The 25905-nt window shown below is 47.7% G+C and overlaps 2 protein-coding genes across 7 annotated transcripts in view; both read left to right on the top strand.

Moving 5' to 3' along the window:
- The first annotated feature begins 15504 nt into the window (after positions 1–15504).
- Positions 15505–17257, top strand: LOC120914407 (death domain-containing protein CRADD-like). Of its 3 annotated transcripts, none has more exons than XM_040325104.1 (2): positions 15505–15572; positions 16525–17257. In XM_040325104.1, the coding sequence occupies exon 2, from the start codon at positions 16532–16534 to the stop codon at positions 17111–17113; it is 582 nt and encodes a 193-aa protein (XP_040181038.1). In that variant the 5' UTR covers positions 15505–15572; positions 16525–16531; the 3' UTR covers positions 17114–17257. The 3 variants fall into 3 exon arrangements, with proteins under 3 accessions (XP_040181038.1, XP_040181039.1, XP_040181037.1); XM_040325105.1 differs by having other exon boundaries at positions 15551–15577; XM_040325103.1 differs by lacking the exon at positions 15505–15572 and adding an exon at positions 15674–15766.
- Positions 17258–21587: 4330 nt separating this feature from the next.
- PHKA1 (phosphorylase kinase regulatory subunit alpha 1) overlaps positions 21588–25905 on the top strand; it is a 105773-nt gene continuing 101455 nt past the window's right edge. For 3 of the 4 annotated variants that reach the window (XM_040322820.1, XM_040322819.1, XM_040322818.1), the window contains exon 1: positions 21588–21705. The gene's annotated coding sequence lies outside the window, so the exon portion shown is untranslated. The remainder of the gene's footprint in view (positions 21706–25905) is intronic. The other variant, XM_040322821.1, reaches the window with a different exon arrangement.

Raw genomic sequence — 25905 nt, 5'->3', positions numbered from 1 at the left:
GGGTTGATTCACTGAAATGGGACATTTCAGTATTTGGTTGGGATGAACATTGATTTTGGCTAAATCAGGGGTAGTGATGTCGCGAACCTAAAATTTTCGGTTGGCGAACGCGAACTTCCGCAAATGTTTGAACGGCCAACCTGGGCAAATCGCCATAGACTTCAATTGGCAGACGAATTTTAAAACCCACAGGGACTCTTTCTGGCCACAATAGTGATGGAAAAGTTGTTTCAAGGGGACTAACACCTGGACTGTGGCATGCCGGAGGGGGATCCATGTCAAAACTCCCATGGAAAATTACGTAGTTGTCGCAGAGTCCGTTTTTAATCCATAAAGGGCATAAATCACCTAACATTCATAAATTGTTTGGAATAACGTGCTTTAAAACATCAGGTATGATGTTGTATTGATCGGGTAGTGTTAGGGTTACAGACAGGGTTAGGGTTACAGACAGGGTTAGGGTTACAGATAGGGTTAGGGTTACAGTCTGTTACCCTAACCCTGTCTGTAATAGGGTTAGGATTCACAGTGACAGACCAAACTCTGATTTTTCGAGTTCAGGGTACGTGACCTCTGAACACTGGGCATTATTCTAGGGCCAAAGGGAATCACAGCACCATGACCACGACGGCCCCTGCGGGGTGGCCTGCCTCTGCCTGTCATTTTTTTTTTTAGCTTAGTTTAGTTGTACTATGCCACCAGATATGAGATGTGGCACTGGACAGGTGGGCACAGTTTACTTTGTGAGGCAGACAAATGACTACGATTATGTATTGCAGTGAATTTTATTTTTATATCTTATCAACTGTGCCAACACAATATAGATGAGATGTGGCACCGGACAGGTGGGCACAGTTTACCCTGTGAGGCAAAGACACCCTGGCAGACAAATTACTACTATTATGTTTTGCAGTGAATTTTGTTTTTATATCTTATCAACTGTGCCAACACAATATAGATGAGATGTGGCACTGGACAGGTGGGCACAGTTTACGCTGTGAGCCTGGGCCCCTTACATTACACAGCATCCCACAGCTCTGGACCCCTTTACATAGCACCCTGCACCACTGGACCCCTTTATATTACACAGCAGCTTGCACCATTGGTGGGCCCCTTACATTACACAGCACCCCACAGCTCTGGGCCCCCCTCTACATAGCACCCAGCACCACTGGACCAGTTTATATTATACAGCAGCTGACACCACTGGGCCCCTTACATTACACAGCACCCCACAGCTCTGGACCCCTTTACATAGCACCCTGCACCACTGGACCCCTTTATATTACAGGCAGTTGGGGGGGGGGGGGGCATTATAGGGGGTTGGGCGACTATGGGAAATTGTGGATCATCGTGGGGGCTAAGGGGCTCTGTGGGAAGTTGGTGAGTGAAGAGGCACTGTGGGAGACTGGAAGGTGCTGCTGAGAGCTGGGAGGGGGCACTTTGGAAGTTTGGAGAGCACTATGGGAGGTTGGGGGGGCAGGGGCACTGTGGGGGCTGAGGGGGGTTCTGCAGTCCACTATGGGAGGTTGGGGCACTGTGGGGGCTTAGGGGGGTTCTGTGGTCCACTATGGAAGGTTGGGGGGGGGGGGGGCAGAATGGTAGCTGGGAGGTCCCTTCGGGGGGGGGGTTAGAGGATCTTCAGCAAACTGGAGACCCTGGTGGGAGGGAAGCGGAGGGCCATGGCCCATAATTGAGAACCCCTGGGCTAAAATGTTTGTCTGTAAAATTACATAATAATAATATTATTTATTTTTATTAATATATATATAATATATATATATATATATATATATATATATATATATATATATATATATATATTGCAAAGGTGGAGGTGTTTGGTTCATTGAGCTGCTGAAAAAAACAAAACACAATGTTTTTTTTGTTTTTTTTGTAATCTATGTAAATCTTATGCTCTGCAGGGTGCTTTGATGCATTACAACATGTCAGAAGGAACGGTGAAAAATCCAACCTGTCCTACTTTGTTTCAGTGCAGTGCAGTAGAACCTTAACCCTTATGTGATGGGACATAAGGCAAATTACCTTTGTTCTTGCGTTGGGAAACGTCGATGTTGTGAACAAGCCCTTAGGATTTGCATCTACTTTAAGAAACCACTAGAGGGCAGCGTCGTCAAAAGATTGATGCTCTATTAGGCCTCTATAAAACATTGAGCGTGTGATGTTACCTTTGGGGCGAGGTATAAATGTACACTTGGGGAAGGCGCAATATATTTTGTTACTAAAATTCTTACCTTGTCCTCTAGATATATTGGCGCTATACGGAATCTTCTGATATTACCTTTGGTGTTCTTTTATTGAAGGTTTATCCACAACCCACCTGCACTTACCATGAACTGTTTTTAAGAAAATGCCCTCTGCCAGAAGAAAGGAGCGGTTGGCCCCAAGTGCCCCAGCCACGAGGACCCAGAATGACCCCCTTTTGGAGGGCAGTTGGTAACAAACCCGTCGGTGCGTTTTGCCAGCAGGGGCTAGAATGTACCACCAAGGTCTGCAGGTAAGAATAAGTCTACCAGTAGTGCTGTATAAACCACTTCCTTCACAAAGCACACCAGCGGGCGCCGTCTACTTCGCCCACTGGTGTGATTGAACCCTAAATGTATGCAGAGTCTGTAATATTTGTTTTCATTCTAAAGCAGCCACAGCCTGAGTAAAAAAAGTCTTCCCCCTCCCCCTGCCAGCAATGCTGCAGAAAAGGATCCTTGTCCCTTGTGTGTGGAAGCAGTGGTCTTTCTACAGAGGTCCAACACATAGGGTTGCCACCTTTTCTTCGAGCCAAACCCGAACACTTTTTAGCGGCACAGGGCACGTTTTTTTTCGTAGTATACACAATAGGATAATAAAAGACCTGGGGCACCTTTAGGTGCCTCAAGGACAGTGGTATTGCAGCGCGCTGCGGCAAACAGTGGGTGTGGCCAAACTGCTCTTGCTGACATCGTGGCTCCCCCTCAGTGATGCCAAACCTGCCCCCAGACAGCGGCCCGCATCTCCCGAATGGCAACAGATTTTTGTGTGACTACCTCAGTTACTTGGGGAGCCACAGCCCAGTCTAAATCATGTGTCCGGGTTTCAGGCAGACTGAAACCCGGACACAAGATCCCAAACCCGAACTGTCCGGGTGAATCCTGGACAGGTGGCAACCCTACTAACACACCCCCTGCTGAGTCAGAGCTAGAGTTCTCCAATCAGCAGGAAGCATGAGCTTTTCTTATCGCAGGGTTGTAGGTTTGACCTAGCAATGACCACGATGGACCTCCTGTAGACAGAGACTCAGGGCCCTGTTTTAAATTATGGGGGCCCAATACAGCCTGACAGGGGCCCCTTCCTGCCAAAAGTGACTAAGGACATGGTTATCAGTGTCAAACAATCTCCTGCATTCAACAGTAGTGCAATCAGGGCCGGCCTTTGGGGTGTGCGAGCTGTGCGGCCGCACAGGGCGCCATGGGCAACAGGGGCGCCGTGCGGCCACCCAGAGGCGTACTAAGGGGGGGCGAGCCGCCCCCGGGTACCACACACTGGGGGGGGGGTCAGACCGGCACCCCCCTCCGCGATTGTATTACACCCGCGGTGGCATTTTTTTCCTTTTTGTGTATGTTTAGGTGACCAGGGGGTGAGGGGTGAAGATGGGGGGGGGGGGGGGGCGCCACAGGATTAGCTTGCACAGGGCGCCTGAACACCTAAGGCCGGCCCTGAGTGCGATGACAATATAAGAAGAAGCCTGGAATTCCAATGGCTCCCAGTACATGCACAGGCCTTGCTGCCCTCCAAGGGTCGGGGATACCCAATGAAAACACTGTAAAAGAATGAAGAGGGAACGCACCAACCTTGTGTACTACCCAAGTAGTATTAAAATAAAAAATAAAAAACCAAGTGGATTATAAAAGCATATCAGAGTTCACATTGGACAAAAAGCAACCAGGTCATCAGGACTGTGTCCAACATGCCGGAGGACCTGGGCTCTGAAGAAGAGGGGGCCCCCCTCGAAACCCGTCAGCCATCTAGATTGTCCTCCTGGGTGTTGGACACAGGCCTGGTGACCTGCTTGCTTTTTGTCCATTGTGGACTCTGATACGGTTTATAATACACCTGTTTGTGAGTATGTTTCCTTCTTTTTAATTTTAATTAATATTACTTGGGAAATGCGCAAAGTTGGTGCGCCCTCTCCATTCTTTTATAGATTTATTAGTCCCTCTCTTTACAGCCTTGGCTGCACAGATGAATGAATAGGAAGCACCCTGAGGCTTCCTGCTCATTCACAAACTGAAGCTTAGTAAACACGGCTTACTATGACACAGGAGCGATTGGTACTGATACCTCACTGTGTTGATTCAAGAAAAGGAAGGGGTCAGCAAATGACATATTCACTGTCCCCTTCCCCTGCTTCATCCTGACATTTCCCCCATGTGTGCCCATAGCCGCTACCAGCGGGAGAGCGAAGCCAGAAGCTCTATGGGGGAAAGAGGCACATGGGGGTCCAGACAGCGGATAGAAGGGGTAAACGTGCTAGGACCAATCCCCCTGCAGTGCAGCTAAAGGGAGAGGAGGGAAGCTGCCGGTGCTGTGGGGGGAATAGGGCACGCGGGGGGGGGGGGGGGGTCCAGACGGCAGATGGAAGGGACGCATGCCCTAGGACCAATCCCCCTGCAGTGCAGCCAGAGGGAGAGGAGGGAAGCTGCCAGTGCTGTGGGGGGATAGAGCACCCAGGGGGGCCCCAGATGGAATGGACGCATGCGCTAGTTCCAATCCTCCTGCAGTGCAGCCATAGGGAGGAAGAAGGGGGGAAGCTGCCAGTGCTGTGGGGGGAATAGAGCACCCATGGGGGGGCCCCAGATAGAAGGGACGCATGCGCTAGGACCAATCCCCCCTGCAGTGCTGCCGGAAGGAGAAAGAAGATGGCAGCGCTGCAGGAGGTGGCAAAAGAGGGCCGGGGTCTGCAATAAGGGGGTACAGCCGGCCCTTCTGCTCAGCAGGGGCCAAACTCCCCCTCTTGAACTGATGGGGCCCAGCACAGGAGTATCATCGGCCCGGGAGAGACCACAAGAGACCGCTGCTTCTACACAGAGATAAAGACTCATTCTCTGCTGCATGCTGGCAGGGGACAGGCTTTTCTACTCTGACTGCTTTAGAATAAGAGGGGGGATAAAGTATTACACCTTACCCCTGCACCTCTAGACCAAAACGAGTATTTAACCCTTACAGTCCAGGCCCACTGCAAGGGTAGGTTGTCTTGGATCCAAGGGTTCAATTTGAAGTGTCTTTCCATCGTATTTCCTGATCGCTATTTTTTTTAAATGTATGCACACATGTTAAAAAAAATTTTTTTTTGCTATAAAATGACTTTAAACCTCCAAATCAATTCTATTTTCTAAGAGCAGAGGCCCTATAGCAGTGATGGCGAACCTTGGCACCCCAGATGTTTTGGAACTACATTTCCCATGATCCTCCTGCACTCTGCAGTGTAGTTGAGCATCATGGGAAATGTAGTTCCTAAACATCTGGGGTGCCGAGGTTCACCATCACTGCCCTATAGTATAAAATGGTGGCAGTTGTTTTGTTTTTGTCGCATGATACTTGCACAACCATTCATCAAATGCAAAAATCCAAACAAAAAAATATATATTTTATTGCACATACACAAAATACACTTATTTATTTTTTTGGTAAAGTATAAAAGATGAGGTTCTATTGAGTAAATGGATACAAAACATGTCAATTCTCATAAATGCGCACACTTATGATAAAACACTATACTCAAAATGGTCAATAGGTGGCGCTTTAAAAGCTTTTACAGGCTATCCTTATAGCCGGGGGTCTCAAACTGGTGGCCCTCCAGCTGTTGCAAAACTACAAGTCCCATGAGGCATTGCAAGGCTGACCATTACTAGCATGATTCCCACAGGCAAGAGGCATGATGGGACTTCTCGACAGCTGGAGGGCCACCAATTTGAAACCCCCTGCCTTAGCCCCCATTCACACCTAGGCGTTTTATCGCCTGTAGTGTGACGCCGCAGCAGCCCCGAGACGTTGGAGGGATGAAAACACATTGCCCTCTATGGAGATGGTTCACATCTCCACCCCGAACGCCGTACGCCTGCCGCCTGAAAAAAAGTCCTGGACCTTTTTTTCAGGCGGCTTTCGGCGTTCGGCATAGGAGATGTGAACCATCTCCATAGAGGGGGTGAGGCTGCATTCACAATCGCGGCGTTTTGTCGCCGCAAATCGCAGTACAAAACGCTGCAATTTGTCGCCGCAATTCGTGGGACAAAACGCCGCGATTTTGTACGCCTAGGTGTGAATGCAGCCTTAAAGTTAACCATGAACTATGGCTCTAGAATTATTGCTCTCACTCCGAGGTTCACGGTGATGCCTTACATCAGTGATTGGTAAACCTTGGCACCCCAGATGTTATGGAACTACATTTCCCATCATTCTCAACTACAGTGCTGAGGGAAATGTAGTTCCAAAACATCTGGGGCTAGATTCAGCAGGAATTTACGCCGGCGTATCTATAGATACGCCACATAAATTCAAAGCTGCGCCGGCGTATCTTCTTTCTGTATTCAGAAAGCAAGATACGCCGAAATTAGGCTAAGATCCGACTGGCGTAAGTCTCTTACGCCGTCGTATCTTAGTTGCATATTTACGCTGGCCACTAGGTGGCGCTGCCGTCGATTTCAGCGTAGAATATGCAAATGAGCTGGATACGCCGATTCAGAAACGTACGTGCGCCCGGCGGATTTTTTTACATCGTTTGCGTAAGGCTTTTTCCGGTGTAACGTTACTCCTGCTATATGAGGCGTAGCCAATGTTAAGTATGGACGTCGTTCCCGCGTTGAATTTTGAAAATTTTACGTCGTTTGCGAATAGGGCTTAGCGTAAATTACGTTCACGTCGAAAGCATTGACTATTTGCGACGTGATTGGGAGCATGCGCACTGGGATACGTTCACGGACGGCGCATGCGCCGTTCGTGAGAAACGTCATTTACGTGGGGTCATGTTTTATTTACATAAAACACGCCCACCTCTTCAGAATTTGAATTCGGCGCACTTACGCCGGCAGATGTACGCCGCCGTAACTTAGGGCGCAGGTTCTTTGTGAATCCAGCCCCAGCCTCACTAAGTTACGGCGGGCACAAACTTACGGCAGGCTTTATGAATCTAGCCCCTGGGGTGTCAAGGTTCACTGCCTTGCATGCATGGTGCAGTTTTGCATAGTATAAGCACCCTAAGCTGTGTTTGCATTTAGATGTGTACTGGGAAGGGAGGATTATTTTATTCATTTTATTATAACTTTTTATTTTACCGCTTCCAGACCAGTCGCCGCAGTTGTACTGCGGCAGGCTGGCTCCCCTGCGCGAGCCGTCGTAGCTGTACATGCAATGCCCGAAGTGTGTCTCGGGAGCCGATGCGAGTGCCTGGTGGTCGCGATGACTGCTGGGCACCCGCAATTGCTCGTTAGAGTGAGAACGAGGATGTGTGTGTGTGTGTGTGTAAACACACAAATCTCGGTTATCTCAGGGGCGAGGCGACTGATTGTGTGTTCATACAATGTAATCTCTTCCCCTAGTCAGTCCCCTCCCCCCTACAATTAGAACACACCGAGGGAACAAATGTAACCCCTTGATCACCCCCCTAGTGTTAACCCCTTCCCTGCCAGTGGCATTTATACAGTAATCGGTACATTTTTATAGCTCTGATCGCTGTATAAATGCCAATGGTCCCAAAAATGTGTCAAAAGCAGCCGATGTTGCAGTCCCGATAAAAATCGCAGATCGCCACCATTACTAATAAAAAAATTAAAAAAATTAAAATACCATAAATCTTTCCCCTATTTTGTAGATGCTACAACTTTTGCGCAAACTAATCAATATACGCTTATTGCGATTTTATTTTTTATTTTTTTACCAAAAATATGTTGAATACATATCGGCCTAAACTGAGGATTTTTTTTTTTTAATATGGATATTATAGCAAAAAGTAAAACCATTTTATTTGTTTGTTTACTTTTCACTCTTTTCTGTTTTATAGCGCAAAAAAATTAAACCGCAGAAGTGATCAAATACCACCAAAAGAAAGCTCTATTTGTGGGGGAAAAAATACGTAATTTTTGTTTGGGAGCCACTTCGCACGACCGCGCAATTGTTGGTTAAAGCGACAAAGTGCTGTATCGCAAAAAATGGCCCAGTCATTGAGCAGCCAAATCTTCCGGGGCTGAAGTGGTTAACTTAATAAGCCTCCTATATCGTAGCATGGGCAGGTATGAAGGCATCAGGGGTCTATTAGACTCCCAATGTCTTTGTTGCCCTCCACTGCAGCTAACCAAGCACAGATTGTACTTGATTAGCTGCTCCCCTGAATCAAATGTTGCTTCTGAGTTGATCAGTCGAAGGGGGAATCAGGGAACCGATGTTCAATGATCTCCATGTTCTCAATATCGAGTGTGTTTACTGCAGTCCTGGAGTAATGGGAGAGCCCGGGAAACTTGGTGGTGGGGAGGTGACACATTCAAAGTCCCACAAACGTGATTGGGCGATTTTTGGATCTGCCTTGATCCTTTTTTACTTGCAAGCCAATCATCGGCTGAAAAAAAGGTCAACACCAAGCCCACAGCTATGGAAGAAGGCATGAGCTTGCTTCCATCCCTTGAAGACCACAATGTTTATAAACGTACCTTGGTAGATAAGGGCTTAATGACAACTGTGATCTGACAACTGTATTCCTTGTATGTTTGACTTTCAGACGAGGACACTGCACCTACCTCCAGCACAACCGGTTCTAGCAAGTCCCAGAGAAGGCCGAATATTACCTTCCGACCAATGGCGGACTGAGGACCCAATCCAAGAGGTGTTATCTGATGTTCTGCATCAATAAAGTTATGAGTGATCTATGGAATTCTTCTTCTGTGGTTTATTTGCATTTTATTTCATAAAATGACAGGGCACTATTCTGCCCAATGACGGGGCACTAATCCACCCACTGATGCTAATGACTGGGCACTATTCCGCCCACTGACACCAATGACTGGGAACTATTCCGCCCACTGACGCCAATGACTGGGCACCATTCCGCCCACTGACGCCACTGACGGGGCACCATTCCGCCCGCTGACGCCACTGACGGGGCACCATTCCGCCCGCTGACGCCACTGACGGGGCACCATTCCGCCCGCTGACGCCACTGACGGGGCACCATTCCGCCCGCTGACGCCACTGACGGGGCACCATTCCGCCCGCTGACGCCACTGACGGGGCACCATTCCGCCCGCTGACGCCACTGACGGGGCACCATTCCGCCCGCTGACGGGGCACCATTCCGCCCGCTGACGCCACTGACGGGGCACCATTCCGCCCGCTGACGCCACTGACGGGGCACCATTCCGCCCGCTGACGCCACTGACGGGGCACCATTCCGCCCGCTGACGCCACTGACGGGGCACCATTCCGCCCGCTGACGCCACTGACGGGGCACCATTCCGCCCGCTGACGCCACTGACGGGGCACCATTCCGCCCGCTGACGCCACTGACGGGGCACCATTCCGCCCGCTGACGCCACTGACGGGACACCATTCCTCCCGCTGACGCCACTGACGGGGGCACCATTCCTCCCGCTGACGCCACTGACGGGGGGCACCATTCCTCCCGCTGACGCCACTGACGGGGGGCACCATTCCTCCCGCTGACGCCACTGACGGGGGGCACCATTCCTCCCGCTGACGCCACTGACGGGGGCACCATTCCTCCCGCTGACGCCACTGACGGGGGGCACCATTCCTCCCGCTGACGCCACTGACGGGGGGCACCATTCCTCCCGCTGACGCCACTGACGGGGGGCACCATTCCTCCCGCTGACGCCACTGACGGGGGGCACCATTCCTCCCGCTGACGCCACTGACGGGGGGCACCATTCCTCCCGCTGACGCCACTGACGGGGGGCACCATTCCTCCCGCTGACGCCACTGACGGGGGGCACCATTCCTCCCGCTGACGCCACTGACGGGGGGCACCATTCCTCCCGCTGACGCCACTGACGGGGGGGGGAATATTCCTCCCGCTGACGCCACTGACGGGGGGCACTATTCCTCCCGCTGACGCCACTGACGGGGGGCACTATTCCTCCCGCTGACGCCACTGACGGGGGGCACTATTCCTCCCGCTGACGCCACTGACGGGGGGCACTATTCCTCCCGCTGACGCCACTGACGGGGGGCACTATTCCTCCCGCTGACGCCACTGACGGGGGCACTATTCCTCCCGCTGACGCCACTGACGGGGGGCACTATTCCTCCCGCTGACGCCAATGACGGGGGGCACTATTCCTCCCGCTGACGCCAATGACGGGGGGCACTATTCCTCCCGCTGACGCCAATGACGGGGGGCACTATTCCTCCCGCTGACGCCAATGACAGGACACTTGATAAATGTTATAATAAAGTCTGATATCAGGCTCATACTTACCTCTGGAGCCATGTAGATTGTTGTCCCCACACGTCCTGTAATTCTCTTGGACTCGGTGACTCCCTTCACTGACAATCCAAAATCCGCGATGCTTGCGTGGCCGGCGTTGTCTAAGAGGATGTTTCCCGGCTTCATATCTGAATGAATAAATGACTTGTATAGCGCTACTCATGCGAACTGAATCGCCTCTGGGCGCTTTTTCCTGCCAGAGTCTGCGTGGCTGGTGCGGTCCTTTTACCCCGTAGGATTGTGACACGCATGGGACACAGTCATACACAGATATACTGGGCCAATTTGGACAAGATCCAATTTACCTAACAGCATGTCTTTTGGAGTGTGGGAGGAAACCGGAGTACCCGGAGCAGGGCTCAAGTCCTGCGGGAACACGTGGGAACGGAGTTCCTGCACTTTTTTCACAGCAGGAACTCAGTTCCCTTTGCAGGACTAGAGCAGCCGAGCCGCCCGAGCCAATCCTTCACTAAGCGGCGATGCCCAGCTCAAGTCACTGTCAGGGGCAGGCGAACCTTAGTAATCCTTTATGTTACTGGCCGCTTCCTGTATATGGATTCATCGGGTAGTGTGCGGGTATTCCGTCACTTCCTTGATGCCGCAATGTCTCCTGGGAGCTTTTGTCATTGTTCCCAGGAGCACACTACCCGATGAATCCATATACAGGAAGCGGACAGTAACATAAAGGTTTACTAAGGTACAGTGGATCAAAAAAGAAAAAAAACGTGGTCTAGTAATTATGCATATGAGCATATCATTTTTTTTTTTTTGGTGGAGGAGTGGATCTTGGGTGGGAGTTCCCACACTTTTTTTCCCAGGACTTGACCCCTGACCCGGAGGAAACCCACGTAGGCACAGGGAGAACATGCAAACTCCAGGCAGATGGTGTCGTGGTCGGAATTCGAACCAGCAACCCTTTTGCTGCTAGGTGAAAGTGCTACTCACTACACCACTGTGCTGCCCTTCTCTATCTCTGTGAACAATCTCTTTGGCGTGCAGGAATTGCAGGCCACAAATAATTTCCGCTGTAAGTTTCTGGTGGAGAAAGAAATGAATTGATTGGCATCAAAAATCATAACAGACCAGTTACTGGTAAAGTGACTTCTTCCTATAGTACATAGGAATATGGATGGACGGGATCAGTTGGAGGGGCCTGGCTAGATCACTGCCTGTCCTCGGTGGTCAGCCTCCCCCGACTCCAAAGTGACCCCGAAATCAAACTTGCCTTAAAACGGGGGTTCACCCAAAAAAAAAAGTTTTAAATTACATCTAGCAGAGCCAGCATACTAAGGATATTACATTTCGGCAGGTCGTTTTTTTTTTTTTTCTCTGTACATACCTTTATATCCTGATGTTGTCCAAGGGGTTCCGATGACTGCGGGACTGGGCGTTCCTATCCTTCCGTTGGATGATTGACGTCTTGTGAAACAGGTGACCTGTCGCACCACGCGTGTCACCAGATGTCTGGAAATAGACGAGCTGCAAGTCTGCACTATACTGCGCCTGCGCAGTCAGCTCTACGCGGCGGGCGCAGGCGCCGTATAGTGCCGACTCTTAGCTCGGCTATTTCCGTAAATCTGGTGACGCGCGTTGTGCTACAGGTCACCTGTTTCACAAGCCGTCAATCATCCAACGGAAGGATAGGAACGCCCAGTCCCGCAGTCATCGGAACCCTGAGGCTGGGATGGGAACGCCCAGTCCCGGGGTCATCAGAACGCGGAAGCCCTGGACAAAATCCGGATATAAAGGTAAGTACGGAGAAAAAAAAAAAATGCCGATTTGAAATGTCCTTACTATTGTACTATTAACCACTTGCCGCCCGCCAATGACATATTGACGTCAGCAAAGTGGTTGTAGAATCCTGACTGGACGTCATATGATGTCCTCAGGATTCTGAGCCGCTGCATCGCGGTGATCGTTGTTGCGGGGTGTCAGTCTGACACCCCGCAACACCGATCTCGGTAAAGAGTCTCTCACGGAGACTCTTTACCACGTGATCAGCCGTGTCCAATCACGGCTGATCACGATGTAAACAGGAAGAGCCGTTGATGGCTCTTCCTCACTCGAGCCGATCAGCGGCTCTCCTGACAGGGGGGATTCGCGCTGATTGTTTATCAGCGCAGCCCCCCCTCGGATCGCCACACTGGACCACCAGGGAAGCCCACCCTGGACCAGGGAAGGGCAAAAAAAAAAAACATTTTTGGGGAAAAAAAAAAAGATTGAAAAAAAAAAAGATGCCAATCAGTGCCCACAAATGGGCACTGACTGGCAACATGGGAAAATCAGTGCCGCCCCACAGTGTCCATCAGTGCCACCCCACAGTGCCCATCCATGCCCAGTGCCCACCTATCAGTGCCCATCTGTGCCACCCATGAGTGCCCATCTGTGCCGCCTATGAGTGCCCATCTGTGCCGCCTATGAGTGCCCATGAGTGCCGCCTATGAGTGCCCATGAGTGCCGCCTATGAGTGCCCATCAGTGCCGCCTATGTGTGCCCATCAGTGCCGCCTATGAGTGCCCATCAGTGCCGCATACCAGCGCCGCCAATCAGTGCCACCTCATCTGTGCCCGTCAGTACTACCTCATCGATGTCCATCAGTGCCATCTCATCTGTGCCCATCAGTGCCGCCATATCAGTGCCCGTAATTAAAAGAGAAAACTTACTTATTTACAAAAAAATTTACAGAAAAAAATTAAAACGTAGTTTTTTTTTTCAAAATTTTCAGTCTTTTTTTAGTTGTTGCGCAAAAATTAAAAAACGCAGAGGTGATCAAATGCCACCAAAAGAAAGCTCTATTTGGGGGGGGAAAAGGACGCCAATTTTGTTTGGGTACAGTGTAGCATGACCGCACAATTGCCATTCAAAGTGCGACAGTGCTGAAAGCTAAAAATTGGCTTGGGCGGGAAGGTGCGTAAGTGCCTGGTATGGAAGTGGTTAAGGAGAGGAACTGGAGCTGAAGTTGTTAGGGGATTGAGGTCTCCTCCGCTCACATACTCCATAACAAAGGCCAGATGATTCTGTGAAAATAAGAAAAACAGGTTACGTTACATTGAAGGCATTTCATTAACTAAGGACCGCCTCCTGCAGATATATGTCGGCAGAATGGCAAGGCTGGGCACAAGCACGTACAGGTACTTCCTCTTTAAGTGCCCAGCCGTGGGTAGAGGGTGCGCGCCCGCAACCCGGTCCGAAGCTCCGTGACCGCGGGACCCGCGGACCCGATCGCCGCTGGAGTCCCGCGATCGGTCCCCGGAGCTGAAGAACGGGGAGAGATGTATGTAAACACAGCTTCCCCGTTCTTCACTGTGGCGCCGTCATCGATCTTGTGTTCCCTTTATATAGGGATCGATGACATCACACCTACAGCCACACCCCCCTACAGTTAGAAACACAGATGAGGTCATACATAACCCCTTCAGCGCCCCCTTGTGGTTAACTCCCAAACTGCAATTGTCATTTTCACAGTAATCAGTGCATTTTTAATGCATTTTTTGCTGTGAAAATGACAATGGTCCCAAAAATGTGTCAAAATTGTCTGAAGTGTCCGCCATAATGTCACAGTCACGAAAAAAAACGCTGATCGCCGCCATTAGTAGTAAAAAATGTTTTTTTTATAAAAATGCAATAAAACTATCCCCTACTTTTGTAAACGCTATACATTTTGCGCAAACCAATCGATAAACGCTTATTGGGATTTTTTTTTTTTTACCAAAAATAGGTAGAAGAATACGTATCGGCCTAAACTGAGGAAAAACATTTTTTTTATATATTTTTGGGGGGTATTTATTATAGCAAAAAGTTAAAAATATTGGCCTGGATTCAGAAAGCAGTTAGCCGTCGTAACTCTGAGTGCGGGCCGTCGCTTCTCGGTGTCTGATTCATAGAATCAGATACGCCTCAATGTTGCCTAGATACGAGCGGCGTAAGTCTCCTACACCGTCGTATCTTAGGGTGCAATATTTACGCTGACCGCTAGGGGCGCTTCCCTAGACTTCCGCTTCGAATATGCAAATTAGGTAGATACGCCGATTCAGAAACCTGTGTCCGCCCGGCGCATTTTTTTTACGTCGTTTGCGTAAGGCTTTTTCCGGCGTAAAGTTACCCCTCATAAAGCAGGGGTAAGTCATGTTAAGTATGGACGTCGGAAACGTACGAACAGCGTCATATTTTACGTCGTTTACGTAAGTCGTTCGCGAATACGTCTGTACGTAAATTACGTCCACGTCGAAAGCATTGACAGTTTGCGGCGTAATTTGGAGCATGCGCAATTGGAAACGTTCACGGACGGGACATGCGCCGTTCGTAAAAAAACGTCAAATACGTGGGGTCACAATTAATTTAGATAAAACACGCCCACATCATCCACATTTGAATTAGGCGGGATTACGCCGGACCACATACGTTACGCCGCCTTAGGGCGCAAGTTCTTTCTGAATACGGAACTCGCGCCCTAATTTACGGCGGCGTAACGTATCTGAGATATGTTACGCCCGCCGATAGATACACTATTGTATCTGAATCCGGGCCATAGATTTTTTTTTTCAAAACTGTCGCTCTGTTTTTGTTTATAGCGCAAAAAATAAAAACCGCAGAGGTGATCAAATACCACTGAAAGAAAGCTCTATTTGTGGGGAAAAAAAGGACGTCAATTTTGTTTGGGAGCCACGTCGCACGACCGCGCAATTGTCAGTTAAAGCAACGCAGTGCCGAATCGCAAAAACTGGCCGGGTCCTTTTAGCTGCCTAAAGGTCCAGGTCTTAAGTGGTTAAACTGGAGCTGCCGGAAGTTGCAGCAACGTCATTATGCCCTTTTGTCGTCGCTTTCATTATTAACACTGACGCGTGCGTCCGATTTGGGGAAATCGTAGAAACGACAATGTTATCGTCTGTTTGGTGTTCCTCCGATGTGCTACAGAGAGACAGACGTCTACAGAGTGTCTCTAGTGAGCTCCCCTTTTCACCATTTTCACAATGCCAGTGTTAAAGATGGCCGACTCTGCTCTGAGCACATGACCTGTTGCCCTTTTGCAGTGCATTCTGGGAGACAGGAAGTTACCAAATACAAAGTGTGACAGCAGGAAGGACGGGTATGGTGTGTTTGTGTGCAAAATATGATCTTATAAATTCAGGGCTATGCGGCTATTCCCATACGTTCCCGACCAATCACTGTGCTTGGGGGGGGGGGGGGGGGGGGCTCAGACAGTTCGTGATGCAGGAAGCTGTCATTTAGTCTGCAGGCCTGGAGTGATCAGATGATAATTGTTTTATTATTGTTGTGAATGTAATATTTTTATTATAAATATTATTGTTTTCCTTTGTGTTAACTTATTAGTAGTATTTTATTTATTAATATTTACTAATACAAATATTATTATTACTGTAAATATTATTATTTTTCATTATTGTTATTAGTAGTCATAGAAGTAGTATTTTATTTAAAGGGGTTGTAAAGGTTTGTTTTTTATTTTCTAAATATGTTCCTTTAAGCTAGTGCATTGTTGGTTCACTTACCTTTTCCTTCCATTTCCCTTCTAAATGTTTTTTTTTCTTTGTCTGAATTTCTCACTTTTGCTGCTATTGCTTTCTTTGCTTTTTAATTCAGCCAGAGCAAGTCCCTGAATTTCCTTTTTTATCTTTTTTTTTTTGCCATCTGTGTCCCCATTGAAGAGATTTCACTTCACTTCCTGTCTCTCCCCCTCCCTTGGGACCACATCCCACATTCACACTGCACTGCTTGTATTTTTTTTAAAATATAATTGATGTAATAATAATACAGAGCCGCAGAATTATTATTTGTTTTTTATATCTGTCTGAATGAGGCCCTAAAGTTTTAAAAAGACCTGTCTGTTGGAGGAATAGTGTCCCATCATTGGTGTCAGCGGGAGGAATATTGTCCCATCATTGGTGTCAGTGGGAGGGATAGTGTCCCATCATTGGTGTCAGTGGGAGGAAGTGCCCCATCATTGGTGTCAGTGGGAGGAATAGTGTCCCATCATTGGTATCAGTGGAATGTATAGTAATAAATTCCCTCTCACACAGGTGCAGGATGGATTCCATACACAGGGAGCTCCTCAGAGGCCTCCGTGTTGAGTTGTGTTCTCACGCCGTGGCGGACGGCCTGGTCCCCCAGTATCTGTTCCAGGAAGGGATCATCACCCGCGAGCAGCTGGAGGACATATGTGGACAGGCCACCAGTCAGAGAAGAGCCATGAGGCTCCTGGACATCCTGCCCACCCGGGGGCCCAAGGCCTTTGACGTTTTCTTGGCCTCGCTGGCCGAGTTCCCTTGGGTCCAGGAGAACTTGAAGCTGCGCTGCCCAACGCGCCCTCCTCCGGTACCGGCCTTGCCCGCCAACCTCCTACAGAACTGTCCCAACGACCGGCAACTGAACCTTCTGGCAGGGAAACTGGGAGCGGAATGGGAGCAGGTTCTGGGTCACCTAGGACTGGAGCACAGCGACCTCTACAGGTGTAAAGTACAACATCCGGGCAACCTGCACTCGCAGGTCCTGGAGGGACTGGTGAAGTGGAAGCAGCACATGGGGCGCAAGGCCACCGTCCAACGTCTGTGGGAAGCCTTGGAAGCTGCTGAGATGGATCCTTCGGAGATAAAACTCATTTTACAATGACGTTCCCCATAAGAAGGTGGGCGGGGCTCAGTGGTCACCTGACCATCACGCCTTATTGGACGTCCCATTTCAAAATCATGGCGGTCACCACGGAGTTCATCCCGTCTGTCTCCGGGGAAGGAAATAAAGATTTACCAAAGTTTATGTCAATTTTTTTTCATATGCCGCCCCTGATGCCAATCTTGCTTCCTTCAGGCTCCTCCTACTCAGCCGATCCCCATAGACTTCTACTGAACGACTTTCTCAACAAGAAACTCTCATACGTTCTTTGGTGATTGGATTGAAGTCGCATTAAACCTTTAGGGGAAATTTGGGGTCACGACGCAGTTAGAGGAATAGTGTCCCATCATTGGTGTCGGTGGGAGGAATAGTTTCCCATCATTAGAATCAGTGGAAGGGATAGTGTCCCATCATTGGGAGGAATAGTGTCCCATCATTGGTATCAGTGGGAGGAATAGTGTCCCATCACTGGTATCAGTGGGAGGAATAGTGTCCCATCATTGGTATCAGTAGGAGGGATAGTGTCCCATCATTAGTATCAGTGGGAGGAATAGTGTCCCATCATTGGTGTCAGTGAGAGGAATAGTGTCCCATCATTGGTATCAGTGGGAGGAATAGTGTCCCATCATTAGTATCAGTGGAAGGAATAGTGTCCCATAATTGGTATTAGTGAGAGAAATAGTGTCCCATCATTGGTATCAGTGGGAGGAATAGTGCCCCATCATTGGTATCAGTGGGAGGAATAGTCCCCCATCATTGGTATCAGTGGGAGGAATAGTCCCCCATCATTGGTATCAGTGGGAGAAATAGTCCCCCATCATTGGTATCAGTGGGAGGAATAGTGTCCCATCATTGGTATCAGTGTGAGGAATAGTGTCCAATCATTGGTATCAGTGGGAGGAATAGTGTCCCATCATTGGTATCAGTGGGAGGAATAGTGTCCCATCATTGGTATCAGTGGAAGGAATAGTGTCCCATCGTTGGTATCAGTGGGAGGAATAGTGTCCCATCATTGGTGTCAGTGGAAGGAATAGTGTCCCATCATTGGTATCAGTGGGAGGAATAGTGCCCCATCATTGGTATCAGTGGGAGGAATAGTGTCCCATCAGTGGGAGGAATAGTGCCCCATCATTGGTATCAGTGGGGGGAATAGTGTCCCATCATTGGTATCAGTGGAAGGAATAGTGTCCCATCATTGGTGTCAGTGGGAGGAATAGTGTCCCATCATTGGTGTCAGTGGGAGGAATAGTGTCCCATCATTGGTATCAGTGGGAGGAATAGTGTCCCATCATTGGTATCAGTGGGAGGAATAGTGTCCCATCATTAGTATCAGTGGGAGGAATAGTGTCCCATCATTGGTGTCAGTGGGAGGAATAGTGCCTCTGCATGTGAAAAATATTATATGTAGAACGTACCAAATGATCAAACATATATATAAAAAAAATTCTATTATTATTATTATTATTATTTTGTTTATTAACTCAAAATAAAAAGACAACAATCAAAAACGTTACAAATTCCTGGCTGAGGATAAATAAAAAACAAAATTCCACCGCCGGTAAATAAATCCGCCCCCCACTATGACATCACAGGTGTCATGAATTGATGAAAAAAAAGTCTGGAATCCGCGGGGTCCATAATTCTTCGATGGATAATATATTCAATGTAAAGTATATGCCCCTCCCCCCCCCACCTGGATGGGTGGAGGTAATGTAACTTCCAATATGTCCCGTGCAGAAATAAAGCCGTGATATCATTTATGAAGAATAACCAATAACCTTCCCTGTGCAAAGCTCCTCCCCCCATGATTGAAATTAAAATGAATGAAAGGGGGCGGGGACAGGAAGGCTGGGAGGATAGAGCTAAATGATGCAAGGTCCCTTTTAAAGCGACTGTTAAAAGGGGAGGGGGGGGGGAGAAAAAAATGTTTTATAAAATTCTATTTGTGGAAATTTTAATGACACCATTAAAGCGTTATGAACACCTGATGTCCGCACTAGAGCTGAGAGACGGGGGCGGCGCGGACCTCACATGCTGGTAGGTACATCCTCATGTTGCCTGCGCACCCGTACACCCCAGGGGCGCGCTCTATGAACACCCCAGGGGTTCTTAGGTCTCGGCTGATCACAGAGCAGAGAAAAGGGCCAATCACAGTGGGCCCTTTACCACGTGATCAGCTGTCAGCCAATGACCACGGTAGTAAACAGAAGCCGGTTACCGGCTGTCAACATAAAGAAAATAATAAAACTGGTAACCGGCTTCTCTTACAGGGACATCTGTCCCCTAAACGCCAACCAGTGCTGCAAATCTGTGCCCACCAGTGCCATCTATCAGTGTCTCCTGATCAGTGCCCACCAGTACTGCCTATCAGTGCCCATCAGTGAAGGAGAAATATTACCTGTTTGCAATTTTTTTTATCTGTGCCCAACAGTGGCATCTATTAGTGCCCATCTGTGCTGCCAATCAGTTTGTATCAGTCCCTTCTGATCAGTGCTGTCTATTAGTTCCCATCTGTGCCATCTACCAGTGCCCATCTGTGCTGCCAATCAGTGCCTCCTGATCAGTGCTGCCTATTAGTTCCCATCAGTGCTGGCAATCAGTGCCCACCCGTGCCATCTATCAGTGCCTCCTGATCAATGCTAACCAGTGCCACCCCATCAGTGCCCATCAGTGAAGGAGAAAAATTACCTATTTGTTAAATTTTACAGCAAAATATGAAAAAAGTAAAACAAAAAAAAAAAAATATGTGCCCACCAGTGCCTCATCATCAGTGTCTCATCATCAGTGTCTTCTGAGCAGTGCCCACCAGTTCCATCTATCAGTGAAGGAGAAAAATTACCTGTTTGCAAAAAAAAATATTTTAAATCTGTGCCCAACAGTGACATCTATCAGTTCCCATCTGTGCTGCCAATCAGTGCGTATCAGTGCCTCCTGATCAGTGCTGCCTATTAGATCCCATCAGTGCTGGCAATCAGTGTCCACCAGTGCCATCTATCAGTGCCTCCTGATCAATGCTAACCAGTGCCACCCCCCATCAGTGCCCATCAGTGAAGGAGAAAAATTACCTATTTGTTAAATTTTACAGCTAAATATGAAAAAAGTAAAACAAAAATAGTAATCTGTGCCCACCAGTGCCATCTATCAGTGTCTCATCATCAGTGTCTCCTGATCAGTGCCCACCAGTGCCATCTATCAGTGCTGCCAATTAGTGCCTCATCATCAGTGCCTCCTGATCAGTGCCATCAGTGCTGCCAATCGGTGCCTTATAATCAGTGTCTCCTGATCAGTGCTGCCAATCGATGCCTCATCATCAGTGCCCACCGGTGCTGCCAATCAGTGCCTCCTGATCAGTGCCCACCATTGCCCACCAATTAATTCCAATCAGTGTTGCCAATCAGTGCCCACCACGTTTTATCGCGCGACAATCCTGGCAGACCCGCATGCGATTTGAATGGCATCTTAAATGCGAGTTCCGCGTTTTGTCGTTCACACCTTGGCGTTTTCAAATCGCGGGCAGATTCCTGGTGAGGTATCGCCACGATCGTTAGAGCGAGAGCAATAATTCTAGCCCTAGACCTCCTCTGTAACTCTAAACTAGTTACCTGTAAAAAAAAAAATATGCGTCGCCTATGGAGATTTTTACGTACCGTAGTTAGTCGCCATTACCACGAGCGTGCGCAATTTTAAAGCGTGACATGTTAGGTATCTATCTACTCGGTGTTACATCATCTTTTACTTTATGTAAAAAAAAATTGGGCTAACTTTACCGTTTTATTTTATTTTTCTGACTCACGGAAGTGTCTCCCCCCCCCCCCCCCAAAAAAAATTGCGTTTGAAAGACCGCAGCGCAAATACTACCTGACCTAAAATATTGCAACGATCGCCATTTTATTCTCTCGGGTCTCTGCTAAAAATATATATATAATGTTTGGGGGGCTCTAAATAATTTTATAGCAAAAAGAAAAAATATAACACTGATTTAAACTTGTAAACAACAAATGAAAAGAAAAAAAACAAAAAACCTTGGGCATGAAGGGGTTACATTTTAAAAGTCACAGGAGGACGTCCAATCAGATCTCTGGGACCCCCATGGACGTCCCCTCTCTGCCTGCACGTCCCTCCGTCTACAACACGCCCCGCCCCTCCCCGTCAATCAAACACCCAGCTCCGCCCCTCACTTTTAATCAAACACCCAGCTCCGCCCCCTCCCCGTCAATCAAACACCCAGCTCCACCCCTTCACTTTTAATCAAACACCCAGCTCCGCCCCCTCCCCGTCAATCAAACACCCAGCTCCACCCCTTCACTTTTAATCAAACACCCAGCTCCGCCCCTTCCCCGTCAATCAAACACCCAGCTCCACCCCCTCCCTTTTAATCAAACACCCAGCTCCGCCCCCCCCCGTCAATCTAACACCCCAGCAGGCGCCCCTCCCACCTCCTCCCTTCCAGGATCTCCCCCTCTCTCAGCGCCCCGCCAATCGCAGGCGCGGGGGGCGTGTCTTGGGAGGCAGAGTGTGTGTTGCAGGGTGATCGGGCTCTCAGTGGTGGAAGTTGGGGGAAGGAAGCGACCCGCTGGAGGGATCAGGAGGAGGTAAAATCTTCCCATAGAGGAGAGTGCGGATACAATGTAACAAGGATACAATGTTGTGTATGGAGCTGCAACTTCTTACAATGTATCAGTGTGTGGGGAGCATGCTGGGAAAGTTTTTCTTTGTGTTTTTTCCTGTTGTTTTTGTGTGTTTTGAGTGACATCCCAGATCCCTCCCTGTGTGTGTGATGGGGGGGGGGGGGGGGGGGGTGATTTGTCAGGACACGTTTCTCCAGAATGAAATCCAGACTCAGCCAATCAGAGGAGACCCATATAAGGGAGCAGAGTCACCTGCCAAAGGATTGGGCTGTCTGTCCATCCAGTCCTGAGATTTACACAGCTCTGCAATGTAGCCCCATCACATAGACAGGAGCCACCACCTTACAGGCTTATTCACAGGGGGGGCAAGTCTTTGGGAGGGGAACCCGCCACCCCCTACTATTATTATTATTATTATTGCTATTGGAGTTTGTGTCCGTCCAGTCCTGAGATTTACACAGCTCCACCATAGAGCACACAGACAACAGGCACTTAGGAGGGGATACAGCTGCCTCCTATTATTATATTTATTATTATTATTATTATTATTATTATTTTACAGCTGCCTCCTATTATTATTATTATTATTATTATTATTATTATTATTATTATTATTATTATCATTTTACAGCTGCCTCCTATTATTATATTTATTATTATTATACAGCCATCTATTATTATAGTTATTATTTATTATTATTATACAACTGCATCCTATTATTATTATTATTATTATTATTATTATACAGCTGCCTCCTATTATTATATTTATTATTATTTTTATTATTTTACAGCTGCCTCCTATTATATTTATTATTATTTTTATTATTATACAGCTGCCTCCTAATATTATATTTATTATTATTTTTATTATTATACAGCTGCCTCCTAATATTATATTTATTATTATTTTTATTATTATACAGCTGCCTCCTATTATTATTATTATTTATTATTATTATTATTATTATTTTACAGCTGCCTCCTATTATATTTATTATTATTATACAGCTGCCTCCTATTATTATATTTATTATTATACAGCCATCTATTATTATAGTTATTATTTATTACTATTATTATTATCATTATTATTATACAGCTGCCTCCTAATATTATAGTTATTATGTATTGCTTTTATTGCTATTAATAATAATAATAATAAATAAAATAATAGGAGGCAGCTGCATAATAATAGTAATAAATAATAATAGTAATAATAGGGGGCAGCTGTATTATAATAATAATAATAATAATACAGCTGCCCCTATTATTACTATCATTCTTATTATTCTTATTATGCAACTGCCTCCTATTATTTTATTATTATTATTATTATTATTATTATATATAATATTATCCCATACAGGGATATGAAAAAATATCGACACTGACACACACAACACCTACACACCTTACCTACTATGTAACTGTTATAATCTATGGGTTGGTGTTTGTGTCCATCCAGTCCTGAGCTTTACACAGCTCCGTCATAACAGCGCACAGACGAATGTCACCACCCTAAAGGCTCATTCACACAGGCGGCAGGCGCTCAGGAGGAGATACGGCCGCCTCCCATTATATTATTTATATTATACATTATATTATTTTATTATTAAATCTATGGAACTGGATCGGCGTTTTGTTGTGTTTACATAAAGTTTTATTTATTTTGGTGACGTCGATCTTCAAAAGGAACTACTCAAGAAATGTTTAAAGCTGAACTCCGGGGAAAGTTCAAACCTACCCTTGCCATGGGGCTCCTCCCTCGCCTCCCTGCAAGGCTCCTCCCTCGCCTCCCTGCAAGGCTCCTCCCTCGCCTCCCTGCAAGGCTCCTCCCTCGCCTCCCTGCAAGGGTTAAAAGGTTAGTTCACCTTTACCATGACTCTGAAGAAGTCCCGCCCTTGGGACGCAACGTTCGGTAGGGAAGTACGTGACGTCACCCGCTGCCATCTATCGGACCATGCTGTGCGTTTTTGTTTGCATTTGATTCCTAGCACTGGATATAGTGCTTTTTATGTAAGTGTATTTTCACTATTAAATGTTATATTGGTTATTGCGGAGAAACACTATGTTTTGTTTTTCTTACATCGGATTCCATGGCTGCTATCCATGCTGATATTATTCGAGATCTGCCATCCATGCTGATATTATTCGAGATCTGCTTCCATGCTGATATTACCTGAGATGTATTCCTTTCCTACTTGGATTATGCTGTTACATGCCTGGGATTGACCCTTATGGGAAAGCGATTTTCTATTATCAGTGAGGTGAGCGGCCATTGTTACTATTGGTGGAGGTCTCCTGCTAACCCACGCTATATCACCTGCATGCTTCATATTGTCAGTCACTAATAAGAGAATCACCTGGATGATCTTTATTTGGACTTTTCCTCTAGCGCTGCACTATCTATTTTACATTGACTCTTAAGGAATTTATAAATTGAATCCTAGTGCATAGCTGCTGATTGTGTTTTACCTGTATATTGCGCTGATTTTATTACTATTTTCATTTACCATGACTCTGCCTGTGCAGGGAAGATAAAACCTTTGCCGCTCTGAGTAACGTTGGATAACACCTTTGTTATAGGTGTAGGCCATTCACGTTCTTCCCGAAGCCTGGCTGAAAAATTCCCAGAGGTGACATCATCCCATTGTTGCTAGGACGTTGCTTGTCTTGTTGCTAGGACGTTGCTTGTCCTGTTGCTAGGACGTTGCTTGTCCTGTTGCTAGGACGTTGCTTGTCTTGTTGCTAGGACGTTGCTTGTCCTGTTGCTAGGACGTTGCTTGTCCTGTTGCTAGGACGTTGCTTGTCTTGTCGCTAGGACGTTGCTTGTCTTGTCGCTTGTCTTGTTGCTAGGACGTTGCTTGTCTTGTTGCTAGGACGTTGCTTGTCTTGTTGCTTGTCTTGTAGCTAGGACGTTGCTTGCCTTGTAGCTAGGACGTTGCTTGTCTTGTCGCTAGGACGTTGCTTGTCTTGTCGCTAGGACGTTGCGAAGACACTCTCAGCCGTTACTGCCTGCCTTCTAGAGAGAAAAGAAAATTAAGGCATTGTCGGGGACAGACACCTTTTTTTTTTTTCCCATGTCTGGGCCCCGTGGCTCATCAGGGGGGCCCCTTGGCAGAATTGGAAACCGGATAAGTTGTCACTCAAACTTCTCCGCACTGTCGGTGTCCCTTTGTTGCTGTACTGTACACCCCTCAGTGCCCCCTCGCCCCCACTTTCCCGTGAGTATAGTACAGTTGAGTTCTTTCCCATTCATCGCTCACTAAAAGGGGTCCTGCAGAGGGAGCCCGCATTGGGGTCTTGGGGTCCTGTGGGGTCTCCCTAGGCTGGGGGTCACCATCTGATATGGGGGCTAGTAATAAAACCAACTCCATTACACACCATTTATTTTTTGGGCACTTGGTATGTAGTGGGGGGGGGGGTCACCTTCTGGCCTCAATCTGATTGGCTGATTTGGGATTGCCTTTGGTGTCCCCCTGATTGCTCGAGCACATCTCTGGATCAGTTGGGGTCACCATCTTGGCCTCCCATTGGCTGACAAGGATTAGCCCTCTATGACCTCTGATTTCTTGAGCAAGTCTCTGGATCCATTAAGGGTCACCTTACTGTCCTCCCTCTGATTATCCGTCCAGAATTTGCCTTCTGTGTCCCCTAGATTGTTTGACCAAGTCTCTGGATTCAATCGGAGTCCCCTCCTGGCCTCCCTCTGGCTGACCAGGATTTGTGTTCTGTGACCCCTGATTGCTTAAGCAAGTCTTTGGATCCATTGAGGGTCACCTCCAGGCCTCCCTCTGATTTGTGTTCTGTGACCCCTGATTGCTTAAGCAAGTCTTTGGATCCATTGAGGGTCACCTCCAGGCCTCCCTCTGATTTGTATTCTGTGACCCCCTGATTGCTTGACAAAGTCTCTGGATCCAATTGGGGTCACCTCTTGGCTTTTCTCTGATTGGCTAACAGTGTCCAGGGTTTGCCTTCTGTGTCCCCCTGATTGTTGGAGCAGGTCTGTGGATCAGTAGGGATCGCCTTCCTGGCCTCCTGGCTGACCAGGGTTTGCTCCGTGTGTTGTCCTGATTGTCTAAGCAAGTCTCTGGATGCGTTCTGTGACCCCTGATTGCTTGAGCAATTTTCTGGATCGATTAGGGTCATCTCCTGACCCCC

This window comes from Rana temporaria, chromosome 9, assembly GCF_905171775.1.
Source record: "Rana temporaria chromosome 9, aRanTem1.1, whole genome shotgun sequence".
Classification (NCBI taxonomy): domain Eukaryota; kingdom Metazoa; phylum Chordata; class Amphibia; order Anura; family Ranidae; genus Rana; species Rana temporaria.
Note: the sequence above shows the minus strand (reverse complement) of the source record. Positions and strands in the feature narration are given on the sequence as shown.